This window comes from Lonchura striata, chromosome 3, assembly GCF_046129695.1.
Source record: "Lonchura striata isolate bLonStr1 chromosome 3, bLonStr1.mat, whole genome shotgun sequence".
NCBI lineage: Eukaryota > Metazoa > Chordata > Aves > Passeriformes > Estrildidae > Lonchura > Lonchura striata.
In genome coordinates this window covers 92,087,609-92,113,643 of record NC_134605.1, presented here as the reverse complement: position 1 = coordinate 92,113,643, position 26,035 = coordinate 92,087,609, and the positions used below count along the sequence as shown (strand labels likewise).

Sequence of the window (26,035 nt, the reverse complement as noted above, 5' to 3'; positions counted from 1 at the left end):
CCTGCAAATGTGTGCACAGAAGAAGCATAAAAAAGAACTGGGCAACAAATCATGGAAACACAGTTAGACTTTTTGTGATACAAATTTTAAAATATTGAACAATTATTTTCTTTCATTTATTTCCTATTAAAAAAAAAAAAAAACAAACAAAAAAAACAGAAAGAAATTCCTTTATTTCTCAGTGTCCTAAACTAACATTATACTGTTCTTCCTCTTTTTTTTTTTTTTTTTTTTTTTTTCATTTTGAATCAGGATGTTTACAGATGACAAATGAATTCAGAAGGTTCTGGTGCCAGATGGACCTTCCAAGGTTCATGCATCATCAGTTAATAATGTATATTTTTAATTACTATTAACATTTTTTTAAAATTAAAAGCATAGGAATTTTCTCCTAAATCTTGAATGTTATTTAATATTTTTCAAAGGATTTAGCAAATGTCTTGTATTTTCCTTGCTAACACCAAGAAAATATGATCATCCATACCATTCATTGACATAAGAAATTAAAAATTCATCAGGTAGCTTTTGCTTTTTGATAATGTGGCAATGAAAGCCAAAGAAATAGTAATTAAAAATATTTCTGCATAGGAGAAGGATCAGAAGAGAGGCAATTGTTTTTATCTCAGTTTTCATCTTTACTTACTGCTACTATCATTAGGTATTTGCACACTATAAGTGCACGTGGAGATTCAAAACCACATAGCTTGGCAAGGTACATAACACAAGGTACTTATAGTCTAATTAGGATAATAACTGAATAGCTAATTAAGACAACAGAAAAGGGTATGAGTAGAGCTGCTCTTCTCAATCATAATTGAAAGCCTGTCAGTGAAAGTGTGTTTTAAAGGAATATTTGAAGAAAAAAAAGGATTTGTGAATCAAAGGAAGAATACTGGGTCTGGACATTAGAAAAAGGAGACTATTTAAAGGCGCTAAAGAGCCAATAAGTGACAGAAGTAAAAGGAAGAATTTAAAAAAAGACAGAAACAGAAAAATTTCTTTAATGTTTAAGTAATGTATAGAGCATTAATTTGACTAAAAAGAAGAGAGAAAGCTGCTGAATGTCTCAATTTTTACACTTCTACATGCAAAAGTAAATTTTGATGTACACAAATATAACATAACCTTGACTACCAAAGCCTTATTGATTTAATTTTTGGCACACAAATTTTCAGAGGAGATCATGTTTCTTCATTAAATTTCATCTCTTACATTCTACATCCTGATATTTATAAGTGTTTGTTCCTTTTAAAAATGAAGGATTAAAACTAGAATAGACTTTCCTAAAAGATTTCTTTTTTGTTGCTGAAATCAGGCCATTTCTGTGATTCCTTCCTCAATTTCTGTTTTTTTATACAGTGCATATTGAAAGGGCCATTGTACCACTGAGGAATGAAAGGGGGAAAGGAAGTGAAAATTAAAGAAGAATTGAGTTTTGTTACTGAGTGTTATGTAAAATGCCTCTTTTTTGCCCAGTGTTTCTGTGTGTGTGTGTGTGTGTGTGTGTTGTGTGTGTGTGTTTGAGGGGATTTTTGTTGCAGTTTTGGGTTTTTTTTGTTTCTTTGTGTTTTGTTTATTTTTTAAATAACTTTCTAGCCCTTCATTTCAGATCATCATCCAACCCAGAAAAGAAAAAACAAATTAATATCATACATCCTGTACCTGCACTTTTAAGTTTCAGTTTCTAGCACATGACAGTTCCACCTGTATTCTTGAAAGCTAGCAGACAGTCTTTTCCTATGTAGGGTAACCAGCAAGATAAGGAAAATCCGAAGTCACCCATATCTCTTTGGTAGTAGCTGCTACTGTTAAATTTCTGTATGACAGCATCCTCAATTATACCATCTCTCACTGTTTATACTGATTTTAAGTAACATACTAGTGTTAAATACAATACTCTTCACTGCTCCTGCTACAGAAGAGCACCTTGAATAATCTTTGAGCTCTAAAGCTAAGACTTTTGCAGCTGAAATGTTGTTTATTATTACTGGCAACCATATACAAAAATCTAAATTTATACACTGTGCATTACCAATGACGGCCAAAGGAGCTCAGACTACTACACTATCTGCCCAATGGGATGCATAGCCTTTTAGTCTATTCACAACACCATTCTGAAGAGATTTGCAAGAAGTCAAGATAACACAGAAACAGAAAAAGAATATTGGTCAGCTAGGTAAGACCACAGAAACCAGCCTGAACCAAAGAGTATTTTTTCTTTGACAGGTGTGGGTATTTCCTTCATCACAATTGGAACACAGGCTAAGGCAACCAGACTGTTGAATAGTAAAGCATAATGCATTGCAGGCAGGCAGGTAGATGTGGCCACATTGCTCACAGGGTAGGACATAAACTGTCTGGTCTTACACAGCTGGTCCCAGAGCAAGTTGGCCTCCTTGGACCGATCGTCATTTTTGGCCACAGCCTTCTCTATGTTATGCTTTTGAGAGAGTTACTGCTCAGGAATCTCAGCGCCTCAGTGTGCTTGCAGTAATTTGATAGCAGATAGTGCCTGAGGCTTCATGAATTCAAACTCTATGTGATTTACAAATTGCATTTTAAAGTGTGCAAGTAATTAATTCCAAACACTTATGGTTATTTTCAAGTTGTAAGCAACTGCACAAAGTGCTGTTTGTATCAGCATAAATGACTACTTGAAGTATAAAGCTACAAACATTTGGATCTCTCCGTAGTCAGGAATTAAGTGATCTGAATTTAGAGAATATGCATGTCATATAAAGTACACATGCAAAAACATATGGCTGGCACCACTTGACAAAAAATATGTATACTGTATAGATGTGTAGCTTAGATAAAACAGATAAACATATCCATCAAGTTTATGCATGCAAAAAAATGAGAAGTACCACTATGGAAGTCAATGAAAAACCTTTCATTTTTCTTCAAGCTAGAAATAGTAATTCCACCAAAAATAATAATATGACAATTTTAGTAAGCCATATTTTGCATAAATGAATTTTGCTACAAGTGAGATGCATGCCTTGATAAGCAGATAGCCAAGGATGAAGAACAAAACCAGTATCTTAGAAAACTTCCTTTGAATTGGTTTTGGTGCCTTTTTTGAACATTCAATCATTTTTTACAGAACTTTCTCTCGTCACCACACAAATGCTTTTCAGAGTGCAGTGTTCTTTATTCTATGTGCCTTTTTTAATATACCACATAATAAAATGCTTATGCAAATAAAATAATATTTATTGCATAATAAAAACAAAGCAGAACAGAGCAAAAAACCTTAATACTAACCTAACCTTTCAAATTTTATTAAGAATCTTTCAAAATTAACTTAGAATTTGAATTTAAATATTTTAATTGTCTTTTCCACTTGAAGTTTATATTGAAAACTCTTCAAGTGGAAAATCACATTACTACGCTACTCTTTGAAAATAAGTGATAAATATATAGTGGTGCTTTAAAGTACATAAAATTCATAGTAATAAAGTTTTTTTCTTCTTATGTTATTAGTAGTAATTTCCTTATCTATCACTAGTAATTGCATAGGTGCAATTAAAAATTTGAGTGATACTTTATGAATCATCATCAAATGACATATTGTCATTTTGAGTCACATTTTATAAGTCTTATCAATTAAAGAAAATTGCAGCCTTAGAGGGTTCTAAATGAGCCATGGGCCTAAATTATTTATCAAGCCTTATTAAAAGCTTCTCTGAAAAAGTTATTTCTTTATTGAGTCTGGAGAGCACATCCACGTAGAGAGATGCGGGGGTTTGGGTTGACAGCAAGTTGGATGTGAGTCAGCGGTTCCCTGGCAGCCAGGAGGGCCAGCCGTGTCCTGGGGAGCATCAGGCATCACCAGCTGGGCGAGGGAGACTGTCCCATGCTGCACAGCTCTGGAACGGGCCCACCTCAGGTACTGCATGCAGTTCTGGATGTCTCAATCTATGAAGGACATCAACCTATCTGTGTGTGTGCAGAGGTGGTCTTGAGGGCAAGACTTAGGAAGAGTGGCTGAGGTCTCTTGTCTTGTTCAGCCTGGAGAAGGCTGAAGGATGGCCTCATGACCCTCTGCAACTGCTCCAGGCAGGCAGCAGAGAGGGACATGGTGACCTTGGCCTGGGGACCATGGAGACGACACAAGGGAACAGAATGAAGCTGTGTCAGAGGAAGCTCATACTGGACATTAGGAAAAGGCTCTTCACTGGGAGACTAGCCAGTCACTGCATTAGGTTCCCCAGGGAAATAGTCATGGCACAGGATAGTTGGAGCTCAAAGAGCATTGCAATATTGCTCTTTCTTAGCCATGTAGTTTAATTTTAGGCCTTCAAGGAGTTGGAGTCAAGGATCCTTATGGCTCCCTTCCAACTTGAGACATTCTATGATTCTAAAATTTATTCAATTCTTTATTGAATGGCATTTTTCTGTAGTTTGTTTTTGAGAAAGTAGATAATTGTACTACATTTTAAAAAAATCCTCAGTATAGAGAACACATCTATGAAATAATGATGAATGACTACTTTCACAAACACATGCTCTGTATATTTTCAAAAAGGTTAGTATGAGAAATTTGGTAATAGCCTTTTTAAAATGGGACTTTAAAATTACCATTTTAAAATATCTCACTGACAAAAACATAGAAACAAGCATATTATATAAATGAAAAGTTTAAAAGAAAATTTTAGTGTGTCATTGCCAACTGTCAAGCTGCTAAACTGCAGATTCAGAATGACCAATCACAGTGTTACAATAGTGTAGCATTATGCATTCATCAGATAGCACATTTATCTAATTTAATTCCACCAGGCAGACAGCTATTTAACCATCAAAATATACACCTCTACTTCTTCATCTTTACAATTTTAGATTTTTACTGACTTTATTTTGAATGGGTAAAAGCCAACACCTCTGCTTCTTTTCTGTGTTATAAAAAATAGAAACTTGCTAGATGTTGCTTGGGGTTTTTTGTATCATCACTTGAATCCAGATGTACTGCATCTCATCTAAGTGCTCTAATCAGTTTGCCTCCCTTTCTCAATTTCTTTTGCTGTTGATCAACTTCACATAAGTTAAATGCTCATTAGACCATGCATCTAAGATTAATTTTATTTCTATCTACATGGTTGTCAAAGGGCACTTCAAAATAATTTGGATTGCTCTCTAAGTAGAATTTTTGGGGGGGTGTTGGTTAAAATTTCAGAAATTACTGTAGTTTAGCAAAACAGAATCTATTTTACATATATTAAATTATCATATTTCTCACATGAAGCTAATAGTATGTACAAAGTAGAAACACAAAAATTATTGCAGTTTATTTAGGGACTTGTGGGCAACAACTTCAGCTGCAGCATTACTTTGAACACTTTAGCTTTGAGATTCCAGTGATCTTGATCTAAGTAGACCTCAGTGGGGTCATTCCACACTTATGGCCCCTGAGAATAATGGACTCAAATGGGTAATCTTGCACTGGTTTTTATTTTGTAAACATTTTGCTTTATTTATTAATCTTTAATTATTTATTCTATCACATCAGTCTGTAAGTTATATAATATATTACCATAATATATTTTTATATTAAAGACCTATTTCTTCTCCATCCACTCTGGATATCTGATCTATCAGTCAAAAAAGTTACATACTTCAAATAATACAGAAATAGTGATGGACTAATTATATACTAGCCAGACAGCAAAGTTATTTTCTGAATTGATAGTTTGTATTTGAGCAAACTTAAAATCAAAATCCCAACTCTAACACATTTTTTTATGCAAAAACATGGTTTTAAGAGAAGACAGTTAAGAAGTTAAAAAATTAATCAGTAGTAATCTCATTTTTGCTCATATTGCTTGTGATCAGGCTGAAGTTTTGTTTTCCATTCTTCAACTTTACTGCATCATTCTGGATACCTCTGCTATGTCTTCATTGTGCTGGTTATCTCATTTTTTCACTTGTTCCCAGCTTCCAGGCCCCTTATTTCACAGATCAAGCTTTGACCTGGCATCTTTTCATTTTTTATCAGGTCCCTCCATACCTACTGCCACATGCTAGAACCAGAACATCTAAATAAAATGTGTGTGTAAATATATATCTATACACACACACACACACACAGAGAGAGAGAGAGATAAAACTACTTGTATCTGTGTCCTTAAATCTCTAGGTGTGATCTACTAGTCCTGCACTACCGTGTCAGAAATGACACAGTGTTTGCTTCCCTATTTGCTTTTCCTGAAACACTCTCTGATTTCTTTTTAGACTAGTTACAATGAGGGCTTTTTCCAAATTTCATCTCAATCTAAATACTGCACCAAATCAGATTATTCTGGAAGTGAACAAAATTTCTCAGATTGGAATCTACTATGTCACTTTAAAAATTAGAGACTATATGGTGAATATAATGAAAATATTCTCGTTTTATCATGTAATGTATCATGTATCATGGAATGTAAAATCAATAAATCATGTAATGATATAAATAAATTGATCAAATCAATGTATCATGTAATGTAAAATCAATAAGCAAAATTATTGGAAAATGTTCTTTTTATTTTTCTTTTTAATTTTTAAAATTGCAAACATGGATAAATATGGGATATTTTTCCCCTCCTTAAACTTATAAAACCGTATTTGTCTAAACATCAGAATCTGAGAAGAAATTATAACAGAATTGCTTGCTACCTCAGAAGGTATGCATAACAACAAAATCATAAATTTCTCTTTGCTATTTTTTTCAAAAACATCAGCTTTACGTCTCTCTATTCACTGTATTTTACTCTAAGTGAATCAGACTCTTTTTCCTTTCATCATTTATCAAGGAATACCTTTTTTTATTTTAGATATATATAAATATATATATATATTATATATATTTGTGTGATATTTATATATAATACATATATAAATATATGTGTGTGCACATGTGTGTGTGTGTGTGTGTGTGTGTGTGTGTAAATATATATATTTTAACCACAATATTTCTCCAATAGTAGTTCTTAAATCAGAAACCTGATAATCATTACTTGTTCCTTTTCGACTTTTCTGAAAAAGGATCTTTTTTACCTTATTGTCTTTATTTTTCCTACAATAGATGGATGTGTTTTTAATTATAATATATTACATGTTCTTTCCTTCACAGCTATTTTTATTGTGAGAAAAAGCTTACCATTGTAATATCTCTAATCCAATTTGTATTCCTAATGTTAGTTTCATAAAAATCTTGACTCATGCAACTATAATCAACTAGGGATTCTCAAAATTACTGAGAATTGAGAACCCAATTATACAAAGTTCATTTAGAAGTAGTCACATATCATAAATCAGCTATTAGTGGAACTACTGAAGAGAATGAAATTAACTTTCAAAATGTTTCAGATTGTACTACACATATTTCAACCTCAAGAAAAAGAAGACAAATGTCTTGGGTGACACCATTATGATAGCTGAGATTGAGACAACAAAGAACTTTATAATTCTCGGGACAAAACCCCTACATATTAACAGAATATAGGTTGGCCATTGATTCTATTTGAATATTTTTGTCAAGTATACAAAAATATAATTTGTAAGTGTAATTCTATATATCTGTACAATTTTTTTGTAGAAACTCGCAGTAAACTTTCCAGCTTTCTTATAATAGTTGGAATGTCCATAGCTGCTCTTAATTACCTTATGGAAAAATAGGACTAGGTTTTAATAATTGCCTTATCTTTCAGGATTTACATTTGAACTTTTCTCTGGGGACTGTTTCTTATTTCGGGGATCCAGGATTTTTATTGAAAGAAAAAAAAAAATTAAAAAGGAAAATTAAAAGCAAATGTCTTAACAGTGAAATTCTCTAAACTTTCTAAAAATTGCATTGATTAATTTGATTTCTGTTCAGAGTTCATTCAAAGTCATCAATGAACTTTCAGCACAACCACTCTCACTATGGCTATACTGCAAGAAGAGAATTTCTGAAACTGAGCAGAAGCCAGAGAAACAAAATAGCAAAGACAAGAGTCAATGCTGTCTACATCTTCCAGGAGACTTAGTAATCCACTAGGAATTCTTCTAGCAAAACCAGCAGTTATATAGTTAGACAATGTATAAATTATGGGACACCAGCTTCTAAATATTTTTAGAATTATTGTGCAACAAAACTGCAGAAAGTAGTATTTGTTCAGTATCAGCAAAACTAGGGAAACATACCACAGAGAACAAGGCTGATAAGTTTTTTAGTAAGCTTCAGAGCTTTATTAACTCTGTTATGTTATCTTGAATGTGTACCATGAAATTAGTTTATGATGACGAGAAAGAAAAATACTATCTGGAAACAGAACTGTAGCAAAAGATGCTTTCATGGAAAAGATCAAGGTTCTTAGAAAAACAATAGGGGAACATGTCTTGCTTGAAGTCATAGTGAATGGAAAGGGCTACCTCATGGCATATGCTCCAGACTGATAAAATGTAGTGGTAGGAGTAGCAAAAAGGGTGTCCACAGGACATGAGAACAGGCTGAAGAACACAGAGACCAGAGGGGTTCTCCTTAATACAAGGGCAAAACTTCAGGTAGGAGTATCAGATTCCAGCAGAACAGGACCTTATGAAGGAGCTGGTGCTGGCCAACAGATCTTTGACTTCTGACCTCAGGGTCTGCTTCAAGGAATGAGGATGGTGGTGAGACATAGGATTTGCCTGGCTGAACAGGGCAAGAGGTCTACTGACTTAGTGAAGAGAGCTCTAAGTTTGTCATGGACAAACACCAAAACCTAAAAGCAAATGGGAGAACAAGCCTGGGGAGAAGACGTGGAGACAAAAATGTTTCTCTCCCTCCCGCTCTCTCACAAAACAATATGAAGCCATTTGAAGTGCCTGTATGCAAAAATGTGCTCTATGGGATGCACACTGGACAAACTGAAAGTGCATTTACAGTCACAGAACTGTGGTGGGACAGTTCACCTGAATGGATGGCTCCAGTGGATAGAAACAGATTGTTGGGAAATGCAGGAAAGAAAGGAGAGGCTGAACTATACACAAAGTTGGATCTTGAATTAACAGAGCTCTCTTCAATATGCTCCTGAGCTCCTGTGGGCTAGATAAGAAGGGAAAGTCAAGAGAGGTCACTATTATGAATATCTGCTACAGGCCATCTGGTTAAGCAGTAATCAAAACTGTCCAAGTACTAGAAGTTTCCCAGACACAAGTTCTGGTTATCATCAGAGACTGCAACCATCCCAGCATCTCTGGATGGCAGGCAGCATAGCAGAGGGCAAGCAATGTCCTCTAGCTAGATAACTGATGTCACTACTACATACCTGATATCACATTTTTTTTTTTTAATTTAGGCACTGGACAGACTAATCTGATGTATGAACAAAGAGCATTCAGATAAATCATATTTAACAGTAGCTGTGGTTACAATAACCATTAGCTGAGTATCTTGAGGGAAGTGAAAAAGGCAATTTATAGAATCAACACCTTGGACTTCAGCATAGCAGATTTCAACAGGATATCATGGGCTGATGTCTTGAAGGGCAGAACTGCCATTCAGACAGACTTTTATGGCAGGATTTAACCAGCTGGAAGAATAACAGAAAACTCATGAAATTCCAAAACAGCAATGCAAAGTCCTGTACCTGGACCAGGATCATTCAATGTAAAAATTAGTTGATAGGTCACAGCTCTGACAAAAGGACTCAAAGTCTAGGTGAAACACAAGCTGAGTGTATGGTGCACCTCTGCTGTATTGAAAGCTTACCTTGCATGGGGTGCATGAGCAAGAACAAAGCCAGAAGCTAAAGAGAGAGAAAGCTAATCTGCTTGACACTTAGGAGGCTCATCTGGAATGCTTTGTCCAGCCTAGGGTCCTTCAGGACAAAAGAGACATTGACATTGACAGACTAGAAAAAGCCCAGAGAATGGCCAGTATAACTTCAAGATGCTGAAGAACACATTGTATGAGACGAGGATGAAGGAAAAGGATTATTCAGACTGGAAAAGTGGAGGGTATGTGAAAATCTAACAGCACTGTTTAGTTTAGGAAATAGGCAGAAGGGAAACAGAATCTTTTTATAGACCCACTGGAGAAAAAGAAGTAGATGTAATCTGTAAAATTCTAATTTAAATTGGATGTGAGAATGAGGACAGCTGGGAACCATAACAGGTTTCCAGAGAGACTTTAGAATCTTCATCCATGGAGATATTAAATTTTCAACTAGGCAAAGCCCTGGGCAATCTGACACAACTTTGAAGTTATCCATGCTCTGAACAGGAGTAGGACTCAAAGCGCTGGACCACCCTTCAAAGTGACTGGATCACCCTTCAAAATTTACATCACTGAAGCTTTTCCCCTGGCCAGGTCCTGTCATGAAATTGATATAGCTATGCCCAACCTAAACAGAAAGAAAAAAAGATGAGTAGATAATGTGTATCTCTGAATGCTAACTCTGGAGTGCTTGAATTATTACAGTTTTAAATGTTGTTAATTTTTAGACAGTACATTGGTACACTTCAATTTAGGGGAGAAAAAATGCCTCAAAATAAATTTATTTAATCTGGTGCTTGTATTTAAAAGATACTTCATGTCTTTATTATTTACCTCTGCAAAAAGGAACTGGAAAATCCCACGATGCACCATTCCCAGGACTCACAATACATGTCAACATAGCATGGCCTTCCAGGATGTAACCAGGGATACAGCCATATCGGATTTTATCTCCAATGTTGAATCTGGTTCCATGAAGTACTCCTTTAGGTATTTCTCCTGGGTTGCCACATGTATGACTAGGTAATACTGCCAAAAGAAAGAATGAAACACACTACAGTTAAAATTTGCAGAATTAAATAACAATACTTGTCTAACAATCATATTTGACTATTTGGCATTGGTTTTGTTTTTTTGTTTGTTTTTTTTTAACATGATTCCTCATACAAACAAGGTGAAATTAGGTTATGGAATCTACTTGAGCAAAACATTTCAGCTTTTAATAGATGCCATTGCTTTCAAAGTTAACTTCAAATTCAGTTCTTGGTTTAATACTCATTCAAAGAAGTTCTTTATAGATCTATTTTCAAGCAAAGCATCCTACATGTCTTGCTGCTTGCCTTTGAATGGAGTGAAAGAACTTCTTATTTACCTTATAAGTATTTACCTTATAAGTATTGCAAAGATATTAATACAACATAATTTAAGGTGCAGGTAGTAGAAAGCCCTTTATGTACAGTTTTCATTTAGGTAGTGAAATAGCAGTTTAAAAGAATCCAATGATTAATTGCTCTCTGACAGTAAATGAAAGCCTCAAGTATATAAAAGAACTTTGATTTTCTTCTTAGTTTCATATTAGTTCAAGTTCTATAAAATAAATTAAGTCAAAATTTGTTAAAAGAATCAGAAAATATCAAGGGAACTAAGCAGTGGCATTGGGAAAATATGAATGGACACATTTTTTTAATTGCAGAAACTTACTACCATTTGTAATTATTAGTTATTTGAAAGATACTGTCTGAACAAGTGAGCATCTTGAAGATGATACTCCTTCACCTACAAAAAACCAAAAATGTGTGTAGGGGAGAAGGAAAATTCAATTGGTTTTGTTCTCAAACTTCTTTGAAAGTTTTTAATGGCACACTGTTCCTTTCACTGAAGTAGTACAAATTAAAATTCTTTAATTTCCCTTAGAGGAAAACAAATAAGTGCAGAGAACTAAAATGCATCATGAAAGAGCACAGAAGAAAAACATGTGCACCAAAGAAATAATTCTTTGAAAAGCTCACATATAATTCAGGTATCATTTCAGAAGGCACATTTATTCAATGAAGAAATTCTTTCACCCCATATTTCCTCTTTTTCCTTACTCTACCCACCTGCAGAATAAATATAACCATACCAACCTCTAACCTGCATGATGAGAGGATTAATTACTTAATATAAGCATATTCTCAGAATGTTTTAAAGAATTATATCAATATTAATTATGCCCAATTATACCATGTAAGTTCAATTAGTGAATGCACGCCCTCAATTCATTACTCAGTTAGTTACAGTAGAATTTAAATGATAGTAATTACATTTAATTTACAAACCAAATTCTATAAAAAAATTTGAAAATGTCAAGAAATATAAAGATTAAAAAAATTAAAAGAGAGAACATTTTCACTTACAACATGATTTTATTATAAAAATACCAAAACATTCTATAAATATTAGCAAGGAAAAAAATCACCTAAAACGCTAATGAGTGATGAGTTAGAAATATGTTCTACATGCTGCAGATCAAAGATTTAATATTTCTTGAATTAAGGAAACTAATTAAGTTTGTTTGTAAATAGCTATCAAAGGTAGAAGCAAACATTATGATACCTGTCTGATTTTGCATTGTATCAGCAAATTTAACAGAATAGATTATTTCTTTGGATGTGCTCACTCACATTGTTAAAAAGTCACTGCGTCATTAACATATTTAGAAAGATTACATTTTAAATAAAGTGCTTACATATGAAACAAAGATATCAGAATAATTGGAATAAAGATACAATTCTCAAAAAAGCTGAAAATTTTTATCTATTACAAGCTACACACATATTGCTATATGTTATTACATATTTTTAGCACCACACAAAACGCTACCTCTCTCTTTTCAAACTCCAATTTTTGCTGCCTTAGTCATGATAGGTTAACACAGGCATTTGTTCAGCACAAGTCAAAAAATAAAAATTTGCTACCTCCTTTGATACAGTAGAATACTTGGATTTGAGATAAAAATTTCTTTATGTGATTTCCTAATCAAAACATTTTTACAAATAGCTGTAAATTGAAGTAGTTTCATGAAAAGATCTGATGCATGCAGCAAAAAAAAATTATGCAATCCAAAAGCCAGCTTTTCTTTTTATGAGAGAATGTTCTATTAGAAAAATTTAAAAATCATTATTCAAAGCTACTATGAATTCTGATAAAACCGCATTCCCAAGGAAACACAACACAGAAAATCTACATCTGCCATTTAAATAATCACTGTCACTGGCTACCTGTTGACACTGTATTGCAGCAAATCAGTTTTGCATTGCTGTAAAATCTCCTAGGATAATTTACCTGCATCTTCTTACCACTACCTCTGTCAAGAACTTCAGAGAAAATGGTACATTGCATCCTCAAATTGGCACGCACTTTACCACAACCTCCTAAACCCAGCAAAAAATGAGTGATCAGAGAATGACAGCCATACTCAATAATACATGTAATAGTTCACAGGACTTCACCAGTTTTCCGGATCAAGCATTCAACTACATTATTTATGTGCTTTTCTAAAACTTTACCTGAAGTTTATTGTGATAGACACAGTTTCATCTGTGCAGTCTTTACTGTTTCTAGTCTAGACTTAAGATAAATTAGACTTTGAAGGTTCCTAACATTGAACAACATAGTTTAATCTTTGGATTATGGGGATTCTAACTGACCAAAGCTATCATATGCATCCATCAAGCTTTAAATTCATTGCCAAATTTTCAGTAAAAGACACATATTTGTCTGTAGAGTTACTGAGGTTTACTGTTAATAAGATTGCAGTCACAGGCTCTTGATTCATTAAATAATTTGATATGTTCTGTGTATTGAGAACTATTATAAACTATACTACACTTAAGATAATGGATTTTTTTATATAAAACTAACATCAGAGTGCTCTCACCTTGCTTCATATCCCATTTTTTTCACCCAAGTCCTTTCCAAGTTTGGAAAAAAAAAGTAATTACAGTGTTTGAAGAAGAATCTGTGTAGTCTTAGTATTTAATCTTAGCACAATTATACACAATAGGATAGCCAAGGATGTCTTTCTCCAATTTCCTCTTCAAGCAGAATGTCTACCTTCACCATTCTTACAGGCATAAAAACCTGCATAGACTTCACTTCTTAGCAGAGATCAATCTGTAGGACTGCTTATTAATTAAGATTTATTAATTAAATTAAGCTAAGAGGTCTTTCTCATACATTACCTCTATCTTCCTGGACAGAAGAAATTTTTAACCAATGCACATAATCAAAATCCATAATGCAAATAATTAATGATCAAAAATGCCAAAGGTTTAACTTCGTAGTCAAACTAACTGTTCATGCTACAATTTTTTTTCAGAAAAGCATTCAAACCATTACAATCTATGTTTTAAAATGTAATGCTAATATTTACTATGAGACAGAAGCAAAAGGCTACAACATATCAGGACTGAAAAAAATAGTAGAAAAATCACAGTGATTTTTCTACTTGGTGATATATAAATTTTCAATTAAAGGTTATTAAATAAATTTATATTTAACAAATTACTCATTCTTAAGTGGTGTGTATCAGATTATTTATTTATACAGCCTTTTAAAGACTCTTTGTAAGACTAAGAATCTATATTTATTTGCAGCACATGCCACTTGAAAGAATATTGACAGCACCTTAAACATAGTAATCCTTTGCTTTCACTTATGAAGAGATTCCTGCTTTTTTTTTTTTTTTTCATAAAAAGAAACTACCTAAATTTAAACAATGATGGTTAATAATGAAATAAAATCCAAACCAAAATATAAATGGTAGCTGTCACGGGAATGAATAAACTTTTGAAGGACTATTTCACCTGAGTTTTCTTACTATGCACTAGAAGAATGCTAGAATCTTTAAATATGCAATAAGAGATGCCTAACATTTTACATGCATTCACTTCAAGCAGTGCCACTGCCACTACCACTTCATGGCTCCATTATACTGGCAATGTAATGTCCTGATTTGGTAAGATCTTTTTTTCTATTTTGGTTTAAGAAGTTAAGTTAAAAAAGTCCTGAAGGACCTGAGATCTGCAGCCTAACCCCTATTAATTGTTACATGAATAAGACATCTGTATTTGAAACCAGTTATAAAACTATGCAAATTAACTTCTCAACCTTTGCTGAAGTTAGTATTCAGAGGCTCAATCTGACAACAATTTTCAGGAGAAATAACAGATTTCTTTTTTCTCTCAGATGTCACAATTATCAACTAGATTGCAAAGATCGCCTAGAGGCCATAGCAAGCAAAAAGCTCAAACTGCTTATGTCAGTTAAAATTATGTCAGTTTCACCCTTCCATGAACCAGTTGCTCAGCTTATATAGGCCACACACAGTAGCTGGAACTTGAAAGCAGCAATTCAGAAAGCAGCTTAATGCCAATTAGGAAAAACAGGAAGGGGAAAGAAGAAAGTAATGGAACTAAGTAAATGTTTTTCCTCCATTTATTTCAATATCTTTACATGCCTTTCCAAGGTTATATTAAATTTGTTATCTTTCCTGTTGTTACTGAAACAGATGAAAAAGTTTTCCATGCTACACTTAGGTTTTGCCAAATGTAAACTTGCTGACTTTTTGCTGTTCCATAGTACCTCTTCAACAGTCCTGTGAGTATTTTCTAATATTACCTTAAATTGGTGGCCACAGGCAAAACCACAAACAAGTGAAAAAGTATGAGTTAGGAAGAGAGATAGTCCTTTGATACCAATGACTGCTTTGGAATGACAACACTGGGAGGGACTTCAGAAGCTCTGTGGAGAAAATCAAGGGTTCAGAAAATTTCAGGGCATATGTCAAGATATTCAATAGGTGTGAGGCACAGCCCATGATACTCTGTCCACATGGCTACAGAAAGTGTTGCATTTTACCATTTCACACATAAATAGAAAACATACATTCAACTGTATTTACAACCACAGCAGAAAACAGCTTTTGAGGAAGGTAATTACTATACTCATAAAACCAGAACACAATAAGCTCACAAATAGGAGATAAAAACCCTAAATTTTCTTGCAGGAATGGCATTGAAACTGAAGTCTCTACTCAGAAAACTGAGTATCTTTTCCAGGTTTTAACTTTCAGTTCAACACTAGACTGGAAGAGCTAATGTGGAGTCCCCCATGCACAGAATTTTCACCTTTATTCACTACAAAAGAAAATGAGGGATTTTTTCTCAAGTCCAGAGTTACAAATAATCATGATCAGAATCTACTACTAGAAGGGTAGTACCAAATTGTTTGTCATTTGTACATGTGCACATACACATACCCACAGAGACACAACTAACCTGTGAATGTTTTAGTCTGCAAGGTACCTCACATTAAATTTACATCCCTCTAAAAAATTATTTCATCAAAAATTAATGCATTCCACTAGGTTTTCTCTAGGGGAAGGAAGAGTTCACTCATAAAACAAAAAATATACAAAGTGAAAGTTTTTGGAATACCTGATAATTTATATATATATATATATATATATATATAAATTAATTATATATATAATATTAATTATAATTATATTTTTAAATACATATACATATTTTATGCTAAAAGGTGTCAAATGCAATGTTCAAGGGTTTACATAGCATAGATATGTATTTATTGCAGCATTCAACTTCTATTTATCTGTGGCAAACTTTTTGTTCAGGCTCTCTTTGTTGGGCCTAATTGCAATTTTTTTTATTAAAATAATCTAAACAAATAAAACAAAAACCCACTCAGATTTATTAGCTGACAGAAATAAAACCATAATATTTATTTTTGCTATCTTATTTTTATACAGTCCCAAGATCAGAAGACATTTTTTTCCTGTTACATCCTGATTTCTGTATTTGTGCACACATGAACCATTGCAATATTTGCCAGATAAAATGCTTAAATTGTATCACTTTTGAAAGATACAGCTTGTTTTACAAGAATTTACCCAACTGTGTCTGTCCATCTCTAAGGATGTGCAAAATTGCACTGGATTGAAAGCTATGAAAATCATTTAGGAGTATACAGCAGCTTTAAAAATTTAATACATCTTTCGCATTAAGATTGATATTTTAATTTTCTTCTGCAGGTAATAACCAAAGATTGATGGATTTTATTTTTAGTGTGTTCACTTTTATTATGTAATAAATGTCTCACTGTTGGTTAGAAGATCATAAAAGACAAGATCATACAAACAATGCCAGAAAACTCTCTAGTGCAAAGGCAATCTGAAGTTAGAGCTATAATCTTCTATTTCCTCATACTTATTTTGCCTCAGTTGTACTGCACACTTTCCTAGGTGAACTGAAATCAGCAAGAAATATTATGAAATTTTAGATCTCTCTTGAAAGAGAAGAACAAGTGGAGCATAACAGTCCAGACCAAGGCTATAAAAAGTATTTGAAACTGTGCCAAATTTATAAACAGAAACTTTGCCAGCAATCAGAAATCAAAAGTAATTAGTAATTTTCTTAAAAATATCAAAATAATGCCCTTCCATCTCCTATAAAATGTTCAGTGCATTCTATGGTCTATCTTTCAGTTTGTCAGTACAACTGTCAGAAGTATGCACAGCGTCTGCCCTTTGCATTCTGAGAAAGACCTTCTAACAAAGAAGGTCTCAACTATCCTTCCACATCATTAATCTTCCAAACTGTCAACAACAAAAATGCAATTGGAAGACAACCTCTAGTTGATCACTTCATGTATGATAACAAATTAATCCTATAAAATCTCTATTTTTAATCTGACCACTTTTGAGTATTCCATTAGACAAAAGACCTACATTCATAAAAAAATGAATCGGTTCTTGAAAGGCCTGGGGATATTATGGCAAAAACAACAATATCTGTGTGTTAAGAGAAGTACTTATCAAGCAAAAGGATAAGTACAAGAAACTCTTATGACCTTATGTGAAGACCTGCATATAAATCTGATTACCAATGTTCAAATTAGAGTAATTGAACATGAAACAAATACAGAGCAGGACTCCTTAAGTGATCAAGAGCTGGAGAGCTCTTAAGAGGATACTGAAAGGTTTTCACAGCCACAATCTGAGAAATTAAGATTAAAATGAAGATTAAAATGAACACTGGAAGGCAAACACCAGGTCATAAGAAATATTGTACCAGCTGAAGGCAAGGCTAGGAAAAAAAAGAACAAATCACAGTTACAAGGAGATTGAAAATGAGGCGCATTCTCAGTGGAAAAATAAACTATTTGGTTGTTTCCATGGAGAGCGGAGAATAGAGATAGTTTAACTAGTTTGAAACTCACCTAAATTTATAAAATAATTTAAAATAACAGTTACTTTCTGTATGTTAAGGAGTCATCAATAAATAAAGAAGCTTCCTCACTTGGCTGACATAACTGGAGACAAAAGGTCTAAGGGCCACTTGCAGGTGTCCTATCCTGTCAGCCTGCCAATACTCAGGTGTTTGGGTCTGACAACTGAGATGCTTAAAATTGAATTTGACAGAGAATAACAAAGTTAATTGACTTCTCGCTTTACATGGAAATGCATACTTATTTAAAGATGGAAGACAGGAACGTTCCTAGATTTTCTTGGTATACTAACGTGAAGAAAGAAAATATACTGGACAATAAAGATTTTTTATATTCTTGTTACCATTAAAATGCAGTGGAGTTAAAAAATACATATATCTTGTGCATGTATACACAAATCTTACACATCTAGAAATCTGAAGACTATTTTTTCCTGTTTTTTTTCCCTGGAATCTCTTGACACAAGAATCTGTTCAACATAGTTTGAGAATTATGTTACAAAGACAAAAGAAAAATATCACACTTACTGAGGGCAAGACAAGATACATACTACAACTGTACAGATGAATTGTGAATAAAAACTGTTGGAAGGTGATTTCACAAGCAGATATTCTCTCTATTGCTCCCAACACTCTCTGCAATGATTGTTGCTAGTAAATAAAATTGGAATTTGAATTATTAAGTCCTGCCATCTAAAGAAAGGAGAGTAATTTTAAAAGAATAAGACATGCACTCACTCTTCTTTAAGCTTTAAAATTACAATAACATTGTATACAAATCTTGTAGATACACTCTAAATAATGCTTGTTAAATATAAACAAAATTCTTTGTTTCAGCAAAGTACATTGAAGAAGAAAAAAATCTTTAAATCTGAACAGATAAAGCTTAATGCAAAATATCTAATCTCCTGTATTATTTGATAAATACAAACTGAAGGACTCGTATGTACCACATATTTGTTCTCAAGCCTAACTGCTTAGAGGTCAGGGAAAACCTCATAGGACTGAGAGAAAAAAAGAGAAGCAATGGCAGATTAAATTTGAAAAACATCAGCTTCAGTAATAGATACACTACTGATGATTTAATAGAGGCTTATCTTCAGCTAACACCAGCTTGCCATCATGTCTGCAGACCCTTATTAATAATTAAAGTAAGGCAATAGTCTTTCAAAACCCATTTTTTCTTACTCTCTTTATTTACTTTTGTCCTTCTTTTTTTCTTTTACCTTGATTTGCTGTTTATTCAGATTACAAAAAAGAAAAAAAAAAAAAACCACAGTACAAAATCTCCCTGCTCTGGCACAGGCACTTTCTCACTTCTGCCACTGTGGTGGCTTTTAGCTAATCTGGACTGTGGACTATCCCATACTTTCCAGAACTATTCTCTTGTACTTAACACTTTCATAAGTAGCACTCTATTGCCCCCAGAGACTTAAAACTTTATCTTGCTAACAGACAATCATGAGGCACATTTTTAACAGGAATTCAATATGTCATACAAGTCTCTTGTCTGTGCCTTTAATTGAAAATGAAATGAGCTGGGACCTGTAGTTAAGTCCTGAAAATGCAGCACAGCAAATATCATAGTTACTAAATTTTCTTCACATTCCTTACTGATACAGTGCCAGGAAAAAAAGGCTTTGTCCTGTTTTTGTCCCTAATTAAGTATAGAATCGTCTTGCATACAGGTTAAAACCAAGAGTTTGTATGAACAACGGCATTGAAGCTCTCAAGCCCCTGCAGCCCAAGTCCTTCCAGTTTCCTGAAGGAATGTTGATTGATTTTTTATCTCACCTAGTTCAATACTTCGTTCTGTAGCCATTGTTAGAGATTCTTGTGATAACAGAAATTCAGCAGTGCCATTTTGAACTTTGTCTCCATTTGCTCTTAGATATGGCATCGGAAAGCTATGGGAGTTCAGTAGACTTTTGTCTGGTTAGCATCTGCGGGCTCATACTTCAACAAAAGTGACATGTAACATGCTCACCACTCTGGATGTGTGGAAAAGTAGAAGTATAAGGGCAGGAAAGGAATTTGCCATTTCAAAAGCTTCAGCTGTAGAATTATATAACTGTAACCTGGGAAGTCCCCAAGTAACATACATTTCAATGTGCAGCACTTCATGGACCTAAATGAAACAGTGAGTATTTTGTACTCCACAGCTATAGTCTGTGAAAAGTTAACATACTTTTGATGAAAATACCAATTTTAATGTGAGTCTTGAAAGGTGAAAGTATATAAACTTTCATTATTTAGATGAGTTCAGAGAGAGAAAAAAGATTCCTAAATTAATTGGTGTTGTGCATGTGTCACAACATGCAACACATGTTTTCTATTTAATTGGAAAAGGTGAGACAGAGAGTGCTCTTTAAAACAGCAAATTCTGTCACCAAACCTCTGTTTTAACACAACAACATGATTTTCTGTTGCTTATTTTCAGTGCTTTGAGCTAGACTCTTTTTTTCTTACAGAGGCTTACATAATTTATAAATAAGTGAAAAGAATTGATCTGGCTTTGAAAAGAAAAAGCAATCCCTCCAACACATACACAATTGCATGTTTGGCATGATGACTAAGCTGCAGTGGGTAACACCACTGAGATGCTCGTTAGTCGCAGTGTGGGAATAAGAATTAAGAGCATGAAGAAGAAAACAAATTCAGAGAGCAAAATTAACTACCCTATAAAGCCATAATCCAAAGTTTCTTAATGACATCTGCTTTCTATTAAGTAGATTCCTTGCATGGTAGGTAGAAAAAATACCTGGTAAAAGGTATTTTGTCATGGACAAAAAATGGACAAAAAAAAAAATTTGCCATGGACAAATTGGAGGAGAAGGAGAAACAGGAAAAGAGAGAAGGTGAAAATCCTGCACATGTAATTTCACATTATGTTGTTCTTGGTATCCTAATTAATTAGGAAAAAAATATATGGTATTTTAGGGACTGAATAAACAAAACCTTAAATAGATTTTGATTTTGCTTTGTTTTGGGGTTTTTTTCCCTATTTTTTTTCTTACTAAATTGAAGTAGCTTCTTTAGATGCTGTCATGTAAGAATATATTTTAGCCTGTATTTATTAGGTGACAAGATGTGCTATTTCTAGAAATGATCTGTGGCCCATCATGCAAATCCATCATGAAGTGTTTTTTTTTTTTTTTTTTTTTTTTTTTTTTTTTTTTTTTTTTTGTTTGTTTTTTTGTTTTTTGTTTTGGAGGTTATTTTGTAGTCATTGAAATAAGAAATCTTAAAAGCTTCTTTCAAAGCCCTCAAGCTTGACTTATGCCAGGCTGATGTGCCTATATCCATAATGTGTGAGCCCTCTGCTAAAAATCCTGCACTGATGGGACAAGGAAGCAGGAATCTAGAGTAAAGGAGCTAGTTAAGTCCATTACAAACCTAAATCAAGTACTGTAATTAAAAGTGCTTCATTTTGTTTGCATTTTATATTAAAATACAATGAGTGGTAAAGTTGCATTATATTGCTTTAACTAAATACATAATCAGAAAAAGAAAATAAAAATATTAAACTACAAATGTCAGGTTCAGTCTTGTGATAATGTTTGTTGCCAGAAAAATTAGATTGCAAAGAGTGAAACCTATAACATTGTTTCACTAAGTAATAACTTTGCAAGGAATTGAAGAGTGGCAGTGAGTGGCCAGATTTCTCTACATGTTTCCTCTGAAACATTTGGTGTAAAATTCCCTTGAAATTTCTAAAGCAATTTGTTCCTAAGGCTTGAATTTAATTTGTGTTAGAACATAGTGATTCTTAATGAACAAAGAATTCCTAATCCATAGGTACAAATCACAATTTCCTTTTTTTTTAAAAAAAAAAACTTACTCTCATTTTGCATAACTGATCATTTGGAGTCCATACAAATAATGGTCTGCACCTGACTAAAGTCTATACCGGTCTAATTTGTAGTTTATTTGTTCAATAATGGTCTAATCAAAACTTATTTTGTAGAGGACTAACTCTCAGGACCATCTGGACCTGGAGATGACATTGGTTCTCATCTACCTCTTATGAGATTCTGGCTGTAACTGACACAGACACAATTTAAAAAATCTTCATGCATTCTCCAACTCTGCCATTCTTGTGGGACTCCAACACCATCAATGTGGTAAAAAACAAAACAAAACAAAACAAAACAAAACAAAAAAAAAAAAAAAAAACAAAACCAAAACAAAGCAAAAGAAACTCACCAATTTTTTGCAACATTTTTATGTACTATGACATTCTGTCCACTTTGGTTGTCATTGTATATTTTAACCATAAGCGCAAAACACCATATAGAACACCAGAAGATATTTTCATACACTTCAGTTTTGTCACAATCTTGGCAGCAAAATTAGTTTTGTGGATATTTAAACAATGAAGCCATCTGTGAGGCTGAGGCCACATCCAAGGAAGTTTACTTTACTGTAATACTTGTTCAACATGCAGCTAAAGAAGATTGTTTGCTATTATTTGTCTAAAAGATTATTTACTGGAAGCAAGGAAAGAGAGTTTAATACTGAAATTGTCCCAGAAGTAATTAATTTTACTTTTGTTTCTGTACTACAAGTATGCAAGGGGGTAAGTCTGTTCTCTAAATCTTTAATAAAAAAAAAAAAAAATCTCTTCTACTCAAAAGCCCAGAAGACTGTGTTTCACTGGAGATCGTGTTGCACTTCTAGAGACTTCACATACAAGTGAGTCACTAAATCAGGCTAAGGAGACATGATGACTACACTGTGCACTATAACTGAATGGAACTGAGGCCAGCTGGCACATTATTATTAAACTTTCTGAGCCTGCAAAACAGGATGGCTGTGTCCAGATTGCTTGTTCGGAACAGTCACCAGGCTATACCAACTTCTGAATCATCCCCAAGAGTTGTTTAAGAAAGTGGTATTTGGCCCAAACAAAACTCATGCTGTGATCCATCCAATAATATAGATGGCTGTCAGTGCCTCTGCCCACGTCCTGACAGAGGGTATATTCTGCTGCAGACAAGGACACTGAGCCTGTATCAAGTGCTCACTCATCCCAGACAAGGAAGAGAAAGGGTATTAGTAGCTACTGTGGTAAATGGAACTAAACTTTTGGATGGCTGTGTGGTCATTGTTGTATCCTTTTACTATCTGTCAGAGAGCACTTAGCTCCTGTTCAGTTTATTAATAATCCTATTATATATGCCACAGTGAAAAGAAAGAAGCACTAAGACCATCTTTCTCTTTACAGTGATATGTAAGGGAGAAATCATAAAATTATCTCTGCTGCCATCTCTGATGGAATGGAACAACCTTCTCACACATAACCAAGGAGTTTTTGGGGTTTTTTTCAACATATACCTATCCCTGCCTGCTTAAATATCCAAACAAGAGAAAATTAAAAATCTGCTAAAAGTATATCCCCATAGGATATGAAAGAAGGAAGCAAGGATAAAATCTGCACTACACTGATAGCAAGGATCATATCTACGCAAATACAAAAGACTTAAATAGATCAAATAGGCTTGCTTTTTCCCCCATCCCCTAAGGCTTTCATAACACTCTGTTGCCTGGAGATGTTAACCTGTTGAATATCTACCTAGGCTATTTTATGGATTTCTGTAGTCTGAAAGGTACCAGTTCTTGCTCCACTGCCCCTCTAAGATGTAGCCTGGCACATCAATTTGCTTCATGTAAACCCTGGGAGAGAAAGTGATTTTATGTATCTCTCTGCTAATACTAACCTACTAATTTTTCTTCCCAAAATGCAGCTCTGTAATCTGCCAGCTGTTAAATGACAGAGAAGTGAAAGCTTTATATTCATTCAGTAATCACAGCAGTTCTTTTTTGCTAAACCAGTTTTCAATTTACAAAGAGATTGTCAAGGTGATAGGTAACATCTCAAGAGACACACACGCTGTGCCTTCATCATTCACCTAAATTATTAATATGGTTCCAAGGCTGGCTGTGAAATACCTCCCAACAATATAAGAAGTCTTTACAAAACCAAACGAAATACTTCAAGTTAAGTGCCCCTTCAGTATCTACAATATGTGGCATTTTGGGTATTAAAAATCTTCATGGTTTTTGACAGCTGGAAAATCAGATATAAAGTTTGTTTGAACTTATTTCAGATGCTGAATGCTGAAGTGGTACAGGTGTTCTAATGATGCTGTAAGAATTACTACACATTGAATTGCTCCTCAAAATACTTCCACTAAGAGCTAACAAAAGAGTTTGCTAAATGTATTTTGGAAACCCTATTCTTGTGGAACATAATCAATGTGGTAGGAGTTTAAACATTGTGTCTGACTAGAGTAGGTAACAGCACAGACATTTTTCTTGGTCTTATGTGATGTGTCAAGATCTGAAGGAAAATTCCAGAATTTCAATTTTAGACATGCAATTATTGGCAAAATTAATTGCACCTTATTTGAAAATACAGCAATTTGAATTTTTATATCTCACTAAACTTTTTTCCTAGAAACACTGAGTGAGATTTTGAAATTTTACTTGGAGCATGTAAGTCTCAATTCAGCATCATACTTGTATTCATGCTTATCTATAATTATAGGTGTTTAGTCAAAGTATTCACAGTCAGAAATTCAAATAATATACAGACTAGACATCTAAAGCCAGCAAATTGTAAAAAAAATACAATTGTTGAAAAAGTGATTATTAGGAATCAAGGGGATATCATTCTTCTTTCAGTATTTTGGCTTATCAAAACACTGCTATCACTGATACTCTTTGTTATAAAAGGCCTCCTTATGAAAGTTACAGAATCCTTTTGAGCAAAGTACTTCTGGCATTCTCATATGTAAATGGAATACAAATGCAGAGAAGGTGGTCATAAAGGTTGCCCTAAAGTCAATGTACTTCAGGGCAGAGGTGTGCAAAGTATTTTCTTCCAACTGATCCAACATATCCCCAGATAAAGGTGATTTAATACTACAGAGATTTAAAGGCTCTTTGTAATGGAGTTTGGACATTTACAAAGAGAGTATTATTTAAATCTCTTCAGAGCACCTAACTTTAGTCATGGCCACAAGTCTGAAACGCTTCCCACCATCCTGCTGCCCAGCTAGTGACAGGTTTCAGGTCTTAGACTAGTCGCTCCAAAAGCATCCTCACCAGAAGGTTTGCTGGGGCTCAGGGTTTTTCTAGAAAGCTCCCACCAGCATTGCTGATGTCCCAGCCTTGATGTGGGTCTGTGTCCAGCCCCACACCTATGTCCACTCATACCAGCACTGAGCCTGTCCTGGGACACAACCCTCAGCACTGTCCTATTCGCCCAGGCTTTTTCTGGTGAGACCCCTGACCCAGCCAGTCATGCAGCACAGATTGTCTTTGCTACTCCTGACTTCATTTCTAGAACTTGAGAACAATTGTTCTATTTCAAGACAAGGTAGGTTGCTTCTTATAGCTAGGGCAGTGGTTTTCATGTAATACCATAATAATGTCAGCAATTCAATCTATAGCTTTCACACCTGAAAAACTCAGAAGATACAAGTTATGAGACACAAATCCAAAGAAAATCTTTGGTCTACAGAGCTTAAAGTACTGCTGTATGAAACTCACACAGACCTGGACTATGGTCTGCATGTAGAGAAAGAAACCCCGAAGAACCTAAATTTCCACACTTCCAGGGATTTTTTGTGGCTTCAAGAATTTCCTGTGTATTCTATCAGATCATAACAGAAAGTATTTAGCATTTTTCTATATACTAAGTTGAGAAAAATATCATTTTAGAATAAAGGGGGCAAGGCCTATATAAACAGCAGGCACAAAGATTGCTCAGCAAGGTCTGACCTGCAAAAGGGCTTCATATCCAATAGTTTGATCATCTGGTTAAAGGCTGCACCAAAGTTTTGCCTGGCTTATTCCCACTGACCATTACAAGCATAGCAATGATGCCACCATGACATTTCTGATAGACAATGTGAAAAAGTGAATTTACTTCCTCATAAACACAGACACACATTTCTTTTGGGAGCATGTCACTCAAGAGATAATCAAATCAATATGAGAAAAAAAAAAAAGAATGAGA

General features: G+C 34.1%; 1 protein-coding gene across 4 annotated transcripts in view; it reads right to left on the bottom strand.

Moving 5' to 3' along the window:
* Positions 1–26,035, bottom strand: part of CSMD1 (CUB and Sushi multiple domains 1) — a 1,051,796-nt gene that overhangs the window by 493,437 nt on the left and 532,324 nt on the right. For all 4 annotated transcript variants that reach the window (XM_021551131.2, XM_031504428.2, XM_021551132.2 and 1 more), the window contains one exon: positions 10,553–10,747. In XM_021551131.2, coding sequence (XP_021406806.2) covers positions 10,553–10,747 — 195 coding nt within the window. The remainder of the gene's footprint in view (positions 1–10,552; positions 10,748–26,035) is intronic.